Genomic DNA, 12,789 nt, shown 5'->3' on the forward strand with positions numbered 1-12,789 from the left:
AGGAATGGCTGGCTGGCTGGTCGCTACGTTTTTTCTTCTGGATAAAGACCTCACAATTCGTAATTTCCTATGAGTTTTTTTTTATGAGATAATCAAAATATTATTGGTTAAGCAAAATATATGAATAAATCATAATAACATGTCCAGAAACTCCAAATCAGAATCTCCTACAAGCTGGTCGTGGGATCTTTGTTTGACCATTCCTAGGGTTCATGGTTTAAGATTAAGATATTACTCTAGTTCTAGATGTTTTCTTTCTGTTTTTTCTTCAGTTCTAAATACTAGTAATATTAAGAGTGCCTTATTAAGAAAATAATAATAAATCACAAAAGTTGGGGTTTTTTTATTTATTTATATAAGTGATATTGTAAAAGAAGGGACATGAAAACTGAACCCCGAATGCACGATAACTACTCATAATTTATTTATACTAAAATTAGGTTTTACACATGTAGACATTTCATGGTCATTTGGTAAAACTTTCTCCAAGTCAAAAACTGGAAAAATGGGTCAAACTTATTAGTTGAGTTACCTAACTTGCACTATTTTACAGCCTTGCCCATTTAGTCAATTAGACAAACACTGTAAATTCTAGTATTTACCCTGTCAGGGGAGGGGGGTAAATATGCAAGTCAGATATAGGTGTCTTCAAGCTTCACGGTGAGCCATGTTCCCTGTCAAATTGGTCAATTTTTATTCAGCTACAGGGTCCCTTTTTCATCCATAGGGTCTGAGCTTGGGACCTTAGGGTTGTACAAGAGTAATCAATCCCCTTAAATGTTTGCTTAATTTCTTGGACAAGGGAGGAGAAGCTTTCAGAATCACCAGCAGGACCCCAATTCTCTCACATCTTTACAGCTGCTGCTTCATCATTGTACCAGTCCTCAACTACTTATGCATCTTTATCCTTTAATGTGTTTCTACAAAAATAAAAACCTTTTCAATTCTTTAAGGAACCTATAATAATAACAACAAAGTTAAATTCACTTATTTACCCATTGAATTCATTATTAGTTGAGTCATCTCTAGTTTGCTAAACCTAGTGCGGGCCGGGGTAGATTTTGGGTCTCACATATATCAATCGAAGACTCGTGATAGCAGAACTCAACTCATAAATAATTGATTGTAGCGAATTTTAAGCTTTACGTACATTAACAATTAGACTCATGATTAATGACTATAACATAACTCAACTCATGCAATTTGATTGTAGCAAATTTTGAACTTTACATACATCAACATTTACACTCGTAAGAGCATTTCCAGCAATGCAGCCAAGGGGAGGGCTGGGGGGGTTTGGGCCAAAAAGCTGTTTCCAGCAACAAACTATTGCCCGGGCTGATGGTGGGATCCAGCAGACTGGGCTGGCCTGAGGGCAAGGCTGGCCCTAGTGCTGGCCTGAGGGCAAAACATGACATCAGCAGCTTCTTCCACATGTCGCACTCTGGGCTCTCCAATTAGATTTTTTCCCTCCAATCCAACGGCAGCCAATTTTTGTGTAATAAAAAGATGAAAAAAAAATTGATTTTTTTTTAAAATACTAAAAAAATAATGAATTTTTTTTCTTCTATAAATACCAACCAATACTTTTCACTTTTAACACCAAATCCTCATACATTTTATTCTTCTTTCTACTATTATTCAAGTTTTGAAATGTATCTTAAATTTGAAATTTGAAATTTATCTAAAATTTGATTTTTGAAATTTATCTTAAATTTGAAACCGAAAATTTTATCCAATATGAATAGTATTGACACGTAGGAACCCAAAAATCTTACCCGAAAATATTATCCAAAATAATTGTTTAAGTAAAAAAAATTGTGAAAAAAACAAAAAAAATGAATAGTAGTTGCCATGGCAAAGGGCAACTGCTGGAAACACACATAGCTTAATATGGTAAGGACAGCCACTATTCACATGAATAGTAGCTGCCCTAACCCCCTAAATTCATGACAATGGGCAAACTGCTAGAAGTGCTCTAAGCAATTGATTATAACAGCTCATAAACAACTGACTATAGCGAATTTTAAACTTTACATACGGTTAGACTCGTACACAATTTGATGATATCAAAACTCAAGACATATATTTGTCAATGATGTAAACTCGTGGGTGTACTCTAAAGAGGAAATTATTAGGCGTGAGCTGTGAGCGCCTACCATCATAAATTAATGATGGATACTGGAAAGAAAGATGAGAGGGTACTGGGTCCCAATTCCAAATGAAAAATGGGTTTATTGGGTAGGAGGAGATGGGTGAGTGAGCGGGTTGATGTGCTTTTGCTTGGCAAAAAGCCGATGTGGGGGACCATATGTGACCCTCTATGGCCAACCCCTTCGTGTGTGTTTGAAGAATAAGTTGCACGTTTTAGGTTTTTTGGTGCTATTTGGGTACACATTAGAGATTCTGTCCAGGTTTTATGCTCTTAAAGCTCGACATTTACTTACCCACATATCAACCTCTGTTCTTTCCCCCCCCCCCCCCCTCACGTCCACACACTATAATACAATCAAGTCCACCACAAGCATTCCACTCAATATGAAATTTTGCTTCTTTTTTGTTTTTAGGTTGGGGTTAACGCCACTTTAGACCCGCACATAACTTGACATCTAATCCCACACGTAACTCGACCTCTAATCGTAAATGCTTAATAAGTGCAATCGATCACAAACCACACGTATTAGATAATTCTCAATATTATTTAACTTATCAGAATTGAACTTAAAATGTACAACTCACTTCATGGTTCCACAATTAATTTGGACCACTTATGCATGTTACTAAGCTAATATATTCAGTTTAAAACGAAAGATCGACCCCACCATTGCAAGTAGGAACTAGCACCAAAAAGCCACAGCTAGAAAACTCAACCTCAAAATTAATGCAATATAATTTTGGCTTAAATGCAAAAATGATCCATGTGTTTTACTAACGTTGGTTAATTTAGTCCCAGTGTTTTCAATTTGGCCAATTCGGTCCCTGTGTTTAGGACTGTTAGTCAATATTGTCCATTCCGTTAAATTTGTTGTTAAATACACACAATAAACATTTTCGTGTCTTTTAAAAACCTATAAAACTTTTTAAAATTAATCTAAAAATATTAAAAATTCATTAAAAGTAAATCATAACATGAGAAAAGAAGAAACTTGAAGAAAAAAAATGTTGTCTGGGAGGGGATGGTTTGCCCAGCGAATGGAGAGGTGGGAAGGAGAGTGATGAGCGGAGGGGCAAGACCAAGAGGGAGAGAAACAAACGAAACCAAAAACTAATACAAGGATATCCCCACAGGGCACTACCTACTGAAACATTCGGAAACGTGAAGTTAAGGATTGTTCTTGAGAGAGAGAGAGAGAGAGAGAGAGAGAGAGAGAGAGAGAGATAGTGAGGTTGATTGGAGTTGGGGTGGAGGGTTGTTGTTGGGAGAAAGAGAGAAGAGAGAAGGGTGGTGAATTGTTGCTGGGATTGGAGATGGTGCATGGTGGGTGGGATTGAAGGTGGTGGTGGCGGTTGGGATTAGAGTTGGCGTCTTTCTGTTTTTGATTTTTAGTGTTGCTCTTATTTATTTAACTTTAAATTGTATTCAAATAGTTATTTTTTAAAATTAATATTTAAAAGTTTCTAATTTTTTCAACAAAAATTTAACGGAATGGATAACATTGGCTAACCGTCCTAAATACAGGGACCGAATTGGCCAAATTTAACAGGGACTAAATTGGCCAACGTGATAAAACACAAGGACCATTTTTGCATTTAAGCCAATAATTTTCTATTAGGTTGTGCAAATCTTAAACCAAGTGGGGTTCTCTCCAGCTATCTCCTTCTCGCCCTCCCCCCATCAAGCAGTGAGAGTGACTTGCAATATTCCTTTTCTTATTTTGGTACAAAGATAGATGGTGTGGTGTATGTCCACTTCAAGCCATTACTCTTATGAAAATTGACAAGTAAACGATGCTTATCCTCCCCCCTTTATTCAAGTGGATGCCTTCCTCATGCATATAGAACAGAACATCCCTGACTTGAGGAAGGGAACAAAGGACATTGTGCAGAGCCAATGGTATTGGTAACCCAAGTCTCATCAATATTCTACAAGGCCTTCTAGAACCTCCATTTGTTAGTTTTGGGCTTAGCCTACCTCTTCACCAAAACCCCAAGAAATTTTCAGCACAAAGTAAAGGCCCAAGCCTAAACTTTGATCCTTGCAGGCTTGCACTATGTGGCAGGCCCATAATGCTAACACAAACCCAAAAAAAAGCAAAAATGAAAAGGAGAAAGAAAAAAGATAAAGAGGGATGGAAACAAATCTGTGGAATCAAGATTCTCGTAGCTCAAAGTGGTGAAGAGCATTTATCCCGACACGTGAGGTCTTAGATTTGAATCTCACTTCTCTATGTAGCTTATATATAAAGAAAAGGGAATTTGTTTAGTGCAGCAAATGGTGGTCAATCTTGGATTCATCCCACTGATCTATTTGCCCTTTTCCAGATTCAGATCAAAATTTAAGGTGCAGGCGCTAAAATAGCATGTGCAATTGTTTTACGTTTTATGCAATATAGTTGACAAAAACATTGCAAACGACATGTCGTTACGTAAAAGGAAAGAGATCTGTTGAAAATTGCAGTTGTGTATAAAAAGGAAAAAGATCCAGTCAAGACAAACTTTGATAATAATCTAGGCTGGGCTTTTATACTCTGTGGGCCGAATCTACAATTGCTTTTTGTTAAATCACAGAAATTATCCAGCGAAAGGCTAACGTGGCACAATCAAAACAAGCATTCACAGCGTCACCGCACCAGATCTCACCGGACAGACTCCAAGTCCAACCCCCTCCCCCTCTCTCTAAGCTTCCGCTCTCCTTCTTTGTCCCCATTTTAATATTTTTTTTCTTCATCAACTATAATATATTTTTTTGGTCGTTGTTATTTTCATTTCACGCAACGCAAAAGACAAATACGAAGCGAACTATAAACACCAACCAATAAACATTTCCTCCAGATCTACACAGTCTTCTGCTCGCTCTCTCTCCCTCTCTCAGTCAGAGGCCATGGAGTCTCGTAGATCCAAGGCCGTTCGTACACTGACGATCCCGACGATCTTTCTACTGCTCATCCATGGTGCTCAGTCCTTTTACCTCCCCGGAGTCGCTCCGGAGGACTTCATCAAGGTCAGCCCTCGATCACCGACAAATCTATCTTTCACTTTTTCTTTTGCGTAAATTGAATATGTCGGTGTATGAAATATGAAATGAGTGATCTGTGATTTCTCCTTTTGGATCTGTATTCATGTGACCTAGTGTTGGTTTTTCGTCTGTTTGGCCGTCGAGAAAATGGAGGAAAATGAACGGATAATAGCTTTTCGTTAATTGAGTTGGATGCTATTGGAATATTGAATCAATTTAATCAATTCAACTTAGATGTAGCGCAGCTGACCTGTATCGTAGTTAAAATTCTGAGATTTATACGTTTTGATGTGTGCTCTTTGTCCTCCATTTTTCTTAGATTTGGCTTAGGCTGTGTTTGAGCGCTACTTGAATGCGTAGAACAATGTAATTTTGAGAGTAATATGCGGCTGAAACTAACACATCAGATCTCGGGAGGTCCGAGCTGCTATCGATCTGTATAGGCCTTAAGCAATTACTCTAAGAGCTCGTCATTTAGGTTTCACTGGATTACCAATGCTGTTTATGAAATTTGAATTATTTCTCATAAGTTAGATTGGGCATTTGTGGTTGTTTTACTTCACTTGACTGAGAAGCAAAAGACTTTATGTCAGGGTGAGGAAACTCTGCTAGACAATGTTATGATATTTGAGTTAATTTCTCTCTCTTGGATCTGTAAATGCAGGGAGATGATTTGAAAGTGAAAGTGAACAAATTGACATCTACAAAGACTCAGCTTCCATACTCATTTTACTCTCTCCCTTACTGTCGACCTGACAAAATTTTGGACAGTGCCGAGAATCTTGGGGAAGTACTTCGTGGTGACCGTATTGAAAACTCCCCCTATGTGGTTAGTGTTATTGTACTTGTATAACTCTCAGGCTGCTTGTTTCTCCTATGGTCCTTAACTTATTGTGGATACTGTGCAGTTTAAAATGAGGGAGCCTCAGATGTGCAATATTGTCTGTCGGTTTACTCCTGATGCCAAAACTGTGAAGCAGTTTAAAGAGAAGATAGATGATGAGTATCGTGTGAACATGTACTTTTCAAACACTTGAAATGATTTATACTAAAAAAATATATGCGAGGAAGTTGCATTGAAGTTGCATCTCTTATTAAAAGTCTTTTTTCTGTGATAGGATCCTTGATAATCTGCCCCTAGTTGTACCCATTCAAAGGCCAGATCAGGAGGCTCCTACTGTTTACCAGCTTGGCTTTCATGTTGGGCTCAAAGGCCATTATGCTGGGGTATTTGCTTGGTTCATTGGCACCAAATAACTTTTTGTTCGGGTATTATTATGGTTTTCTCTTGCTTACTCAATGTTATTGTTCTCAGAGCAAGGAAGAAAAGTATTTTATCCACAACCACTTGGCATTTACTGTCAAGTACCATAGAGATACGCAAACTGAAACAGCAAGAATTGTGGGATTTGAGGTTAAACCATTCAGGTCAGTTTCCCAGCTCTTCCTGTTCCACTAAATGATTCCTTCCTGCTGTATATTCTTTCTTAAGTATCAGTTAATGATATGTTTGTGCTGTTGAATGTCTTCAGTGTTAAACACGAGTATGAAGGGAAATGGAATGATGCAAAGACCCGTTTAACCACCTGTGACCCCCATTCGAAACACACTGTTGTCAATTCCAACTCTCCTCAAGAAGTTGCTGAGAAGCAAGAAATCGTATTTACTTATGATGTAGAATTCCAGGTGAGCTCCTTAACTTAAAATATAACTCTTATTCCTAATGTCCTCCATTTAACTGAATATCCCAGATGCCAATGGTGATTGAATATGCATTGTCACTTGCTAGTATTCTCATGAGCTGCTTTTTTCATGTCTATTGTTTAGGAAAGCGATGTAAAGTGGGCCTCTAGATGGGATGCTTATCTTTTGATGAGTGACGACCAAATCCACTGGTTCTCAATTGTCAATTCATTGATGATTGTCCTCTTCCTTTCTGGCATGGTAGCAATGATAATGCTAAGAACCCTCTACCGTGACATTTCCAAGTATAATGAACTTGAGACCCAGGAAGAAGCACAAGAAGAGACTGGATGGAAGCTTGTCCATGGGGATGTTTTCAGGGCTCCAAATAACTCCGACTTGCTCTGTGTATATGTTGGAACTGGCGTTCAGTTCTTTGGCATGATACTTGTGACAATGATCTTTGCTGTCCTTGGTTTCCTCTCCCCATCTAACCGAGGTGGTCTTATGACAGCCATGCTCTTGCTTTGGGTCTTCATGGGACTTTTCGCCGGTTATGCCTCTGCTCGCTTATACAAGATGTTTAAGGGGACAGAATGGAAGAAAATTTCTTTCAGGACTGCAGTCATGTTCCCAGCAGTTGTCTCTGCCATTTTCATTGTCTTAAACACTTTGATTTGGGGCCAGAAATCATCCGGAGCTGTCCCATTTGGAACAATGTTTGCCCTGGTCTTTTTATGGTTCGGGATCTCAGTCCCACTTGTATTTGTTGGAGGCTATGTTGGGTTCAGGAAGCCAGCACTCGAGGACCCTGTGAAGACAAACAAAATCCCAAGGCAGATCCCAGAACAGGCCTGGTACATGAACCCAGTTTTCTCGATTCTAATTGGAGGAATCCTGCCATTCGGAGCGGTTTTCATCGAACTGTTCTTTATCCTCACTTCAATTTGGCTGAACCAGTTCTACTACATCTTTGGCTTCCTCTTCTTGGTGTTCATCATCCTCATCGTCACATGTGCCGAGATAACCATCGTGCTCTGCTACTTCCAGTTGTGCAGCGAGGATTACTTGTGGTGGTGGAGGTCGTACCTGACGTCGGGCTCGTCAGCGCTGTACCTGTTCCTCTACGCCACATTCTACTTCTTCACAAAGCTTGAAATCACAAAGCTGGTATCAGGGATGTTATACTTCGGATACATGCTTATTGCTTCTTACGCATTCTTTGTGCTCACGGGTACCATCGGCTTTTATGCTTGCTTTTGGTTCACAAGGCTCATCTACTCATCCGTGAAAATTGACTAATAAACTCAGCCCCAGGGGAGCTTGCGAGCGGTGCTCTCCTCCCCCAGAAGACGCAACAAGAAAAATATCTCAGTAGTGTAAGATTTTGCAATTTAAAGTTGGATTGTGCTTTTCGAAAATGTATCTTATTGTGCTCAATTTTGAACCATGACAAGCCAACATGATCATATTTCTGTTAGAGTATATTTCTATTTGTTTATTTTTCAAGAGTTACCAATTGTTACTTAGGGACCTTATTATTACTTACTCGTCTGTTTGTATTTTCCGATTTTCATGGTGGTATTTCCATGAGGCGGCCAAGGAAATGTCTTTTTATTTTTATTCTTTAAGGTTAATGATATATCAGTTATTTATTTATAATACATGTTGTGGGAACTACACCAAACACAAATCACTCGAAAATTTTACACTACTACAAGAAGATATCTAGTGTTGAACTTATGTAGGATAAGACATCAACAAGCCTAGTGGAGTTTCTTCTTCCCCGTTTGATCAAAATCAAAATAATTAAATGAAGCCCTATAGAGTAGAGTACTATTTCCTGGGGTGAGTATGCTCAGGCTCAGCGACATTGGTGGCGACCCTGGCGACATCTCCGGCGGAGGCTTCAGGCTTCTTGAGGTGGTAAAGGGTGAAGTAGCCGATGACGCCGGTGATGAGGAAGCCGGTAATGGCGATGGCGGTAGGGCTAATGGGAAGCTTGCGTCGCTGGTGAAGAACACCGCCAGGGTTATGACCAGGGGGTCTCTTTGATGCCTCCACTCCAGCTCTCTTCACTTCCTCTGCACTCATTTTTGTTGTGTCTGCCGTTTTCCTCCAATCTTCATTCCCCGCCATCTCTCTGTGTGTGCAGGTTTTGGTCTCTCTCACTCTGTGATGTGATGCGAATCGTGATGATATTTCTATAAATTAGCTGAAAGGGTGAACCCAAACATGTGCTGTGGTTTTCAACTTTGAATTAAGCTTTGAAGAAGAAGAGGAGCATTGCATTGCATTGCTGACACGTGTTGAGTTACAAGGCCCCAAGTGAAGGCTCAGTCTCTCAACACGTAGTGGGTTAGTGGGTTCGTGTAACTCTCTAGTCTAGCGTCGTGTTGCTTTGCTTGTGCAAGAAAAATCTCCCCTTAAAAGAAAAGAAAATAACAACAATAATTTGTTTTAAATATTTTTGGGCTGAGAATAAGTATACATGTTTGGGCTGCATAGGAGGCCCAGCCCAACCCAACCCTCCCTTTAAAAACGACCTTGTGCTGAAGCCTTTTCCAACCAACCTCCCTCCACAACACAATGTCGTATTTCTATTTGTCTACTACTCCGTTTACCTGATATTCACGGTGGGTGGGATTTCCATGAACCGCAATTCTCACGTTTTCCACAAATTGGGCAGAATTTGGTTTGCAAATTGCAAGCCTCTCCCTTTCTTACCTGTGAATTTGTGATGCTCAATTAGATTTTTATATTGGATTTGAAAGGGCTAATTCCCTTCTTCACTTCAGTTTTCTTATTTCCTATGTTGCCTTGCATACAATAAGATAGAAAAATAGGGTGAGTGGGAAAAAGAATTTGGCTTATTAAAATTAGTGCTACAATTAACATCCACCATACGCATTGACAATTTTTTTTTTCGTTAGAGCAAATGCTCTATAAAACAGAAGCACTCTAAAAAGAGTACAAAAGATAGTGAGAAAATCATCCGAAACCTAAATGCAAGAGGTAGAGATGATGAATTGAATACCAAAAAGCATTCAAAATATTCACACGTGTATGAACCATAAACTATAAACAAAGACGTCCACAACACAAATGAAAGATTAATTACAAACTAGGCCATAATATTTTGGAACAGGAAAAAAAAAGAAAAAAAAAAAGAAGAAGCCCTAGGGCATAATTACTTAACATACACAGGCTAGGCTAGTGCCACCATAAATATAGAAAGCTATTTCATGGGGCGGGGTCGGTGCTACTGACAAGAGACTTTCTGAGATGAAGGTCGTCACGTCAAGGTCATGATGGACCCTGATGACATCTAGTGCAGAGGGGTCAGGCTTTTTCTTGACATAAAGGGTATAGTAGCCAATGGCGCCAGCAAGCAGCAAGCCGGTGACGACCATGCAGGAAGTTGCACCAAAGTTAAGGCTGCTCCGGAGGCCAGGAGGAGCCCTATTTCCTACTTTCCTCATATCCTCTGGGCTTATTTTGTGTGTGTCTGACATTTTTCTCTCCAACCCTCTCTCTCTCTCTCTCTCTCTCTCTCTCTCTCTCTCTCTCTCTCTCTCTCTCTCTCTCTCTCTCTCTAAAGAAACTTAAGCAGACTAAAGAGATGAACTAAAAGATAAGGCTCTTTCTCATTGAATTCTAGTATGACATAGTGAGTATATACACTTATCAGAGATTATTCTAGAATTATCATAAAATACCTAAGAGATTCTAGTTGTGTAAAAAATGGAATGAACGGTTCGATCATCACTCATTTGTAAGATGGTTTACTGTCTTAAACCATTGAAGTGATCTTCTAATCGAATAAGGATTCCTAAGAACTCATGGTTTATCAGAAAGTCTATTCCTATCAGATATAGCAGCCTAATATAAGTGTTCTAGATATACTCACAGGCTTAAGGATTCCTCCTTTGATAAGGATTAAGATTACCTAATCCTTAAGGTTATCTCTAGGAGTTTCTTGATGGGTAAAACTCCTAGAGATATGTAAATAAATAGGAGGCTCCTTCTAGAGCCGAGACATACAAAAACAAGCATATAGATATTCACCCTATTAGAATTACTGCTGAAAGAAGTTCTCGGTTTCTAGGAGAAAGTCTCTGGTTTCTCAAGTTCAGATCGATCTTCATCTTGTTCATCATGTCTGAAACTGGTTAGTTAGTGTATTGCATGTTATATCTATTTAGATTTACATCATTGTCCTTGCTGTCAGAATGTGCTGACAGATTGTTATGGGTGTGTAGAGTAAGTTTAGGGTGCGTTTGGGTGTACTGGTTTTTCTGGTGTGAGAAATGGTACTGTTATCACCTCTCTTATATATGTATTTGTGAGGTGGTATTTTAAAGCCGAGACGGTGGAACGGTAAAACTTGTCTCTTTCTTTCTACGTCTGCATGCAGATTTCAACTTTGAAGCTTGAAGAAAAAGTGCATATTGTTGACACATTTTGAGTTACTCAATAACTTGATACGTGGTATGCAAGGTGGCACAAATTTGGCAGCCACGCTGCCAATAATAAGGGCCCACATTTATTACATCATTATTTAAGCACAAAGTGCAAAAATGTGGATTGAAACATTTGCCGAGGTACTAAATTTTTTTTTTGTTCAAACCAAGGTACTAAATTATTTAGAGGAGTAAATTGTAACTAGCCAAAATTTTATTTTATTTTATTTTATTTATATCTAGTTCCTATGTTATGGGCTGAGAATAAAAATTGGATAAATGTTTGGGCTGCGCAAAACCACTGTCCTAATCCAACCCGCCCTTGAAACGACGTTGGGTTGAAGCGTTTAATATAATGATGGACCCAAAACTCTAAAACCAGGTGTACTCGTCTTTCCATGTTTTTGTGACCGTTGAAAAGCGTTTTCTTCTATCTATCGCCATTATTTTTTTAACGTTACATCAGCCTTTTCTCTGAGCCGCACAACGGCTAGTTTTCCTTCCCCCAATCACAGTTGTATCCTATAGACAATAAATACATGAACGCTGAGAGGCTTTCTTCAACCACAACCTCAATCAATCAAGCCTTTTCCTTTTGTTCTTTGCTTTGCTAGCTCACTTGCTCTCAAACTCAAGAGCCCCCAAAAACACCCTCAGTGTCTAAGTGCTCTCTGTTTAAGTGTCAATGGCTGGCTTTTCATCATCAAGAGCTCTATCTTCATCTTCTCTGTTGCTCATCTTTATTTTCTTCAGCTTCTCAGAAGCCAGAGAGATATTGGTTGGAGGCAAAACAGGCTCATGGGCAATCCCATCCTCTGAATCCCAATCTCTCAACAAATGGGCTGAAAGCACCCGTTTTCGGGTCGGCGACACTCTTGGTAAATCTCCATTTTAATTCAATCCCAAGCTTTTCAATCTTCAGTTCTCATCTGGGGTTCCTTCCCATATTTTGTTTTGTTTTGGTCATTGCTAATTTATGCTATGTTTTCTGTCTTTGTTTCAGTGTTGAAATATGACAGTGCCAAAGACTCGGTGTTGCGTGTGACCAAGGAAGACTACGCTAACTGCAATGTTTCAAACCCAATTGAACAGCACAAGGATGTTGAAACCAAGCTTCATCTTGACCAACCAGGGCCATTCTATTTCATCAGTGGAACCAAGGGCCACTGTGAGAAGGGGCAGAAGGTGATTGTGGTTGTTATGACCCCAAGAAAACACTATGGTATCTCTCCAGCACCTTCTCCGGCAGAGGTTGACGGTCCCGCTGTTGCTCCAACTAGCAGTGCTACAAGCTTGCAGGGTGGTCTTCTGGTTGTGGCATTCGGGATTTTTGCTCTGGGGTTGTTTTGATGTGAGAATTTTTGGGTTTTAGAGGGTGGGGTTAATGATTTGTTCAATTCTTTATTCTTATTTTCTAATATGAGTGGGGTTCTGAGATATTGTGCAATTCAATTTCAATTATCTTAA

The 12,789-nt window shown here is 39.3% G+C and overlaps 3 protein-coding genes across 3 annotated transcripts; 2 read left to right on the forward strand and 1 right to left on the reverse strand.

Annotated features, from left to right (window-relative positions):
• Window positions 1-4,770: 4,770 nt before the first annotated feature.
• On the forward strand, window positions 4,771-8,360 carry LOC110762673 (transmembrane 9 superfamily member 8). The gene is made up of 7 exons (XM_021965334.2): window positions 4,771-5,161; window positions 5,841-6,005; window positions 6,085-6,194; window positions 6,295-6,403; window positions 6,492-6,604; window positions 6,709-6,862; window positions 7,004-8,360. The coding sequence occupies exons 1-7, from the start codon at window positions 5,042-5,044 to the stop codon at window positions 8,159-8,161; spliced, it is 1,929 nt and encodes a 642-aa protein (XP_021821026.1). The 5' UTR covers window positions 4,771-5,041; the 3' UTR covers window positions 8,162-8,360.
• Window positions 7,607-9,264, reverse strand: LOC110762674 (uncharacterized). Its single transcript, XM_021965335.2, has one exon. The coding sequence runs from the start codon at window positions 8,996-8,998 to the stop codon at window positions 8,696-8,698; it is 303 nt and encodes a 100-aa protein (XP_021821027.1). The 5' UTR covers window positions 8,999-9,264; the 3' UTR covers window positions 7,607-8,695.
• Window positions 9,265-11,865: 2,601 nt separating this feature from the next.
• LOC110762599 (early nodulin-like protein 15) lies at window positions 11,866-12,759 on the forward strand. Its single transcript, XM_021965242.2, has 2 exons — window positions 11,866-12,200; window positions 12,326-12,759. The coding sequence occupies exons 1-2, from the start codon at window positions 12,008-12,010 to the stop codon at window positions 12,670-12,672; spliced, it is 540 nt and encodes a 179-aa protein (XP_021820934.2). The 5' UTR covers window positions 11,866-12,007; the 3' UTR covers window positions 12,673-12,759.
• The last annotated feature ends 30 nt before the right edge of the window (window positions 12,760-12,789 follow it).

The sequence above is a fragment of the Prunus avium genome, chromosome 1 (genome assembly GCF_965620075.1).
Source record: "Prunus avium chromosome 1, drPruAviu1.hap1.1, whole genome shotgun sequence".
Lineage (NCBI taxonomy): Eukaryota > Viridiplantae > Streptophyta > Magnoliopsida > Rosales > Rosaceae > Prunus > Prunus avium.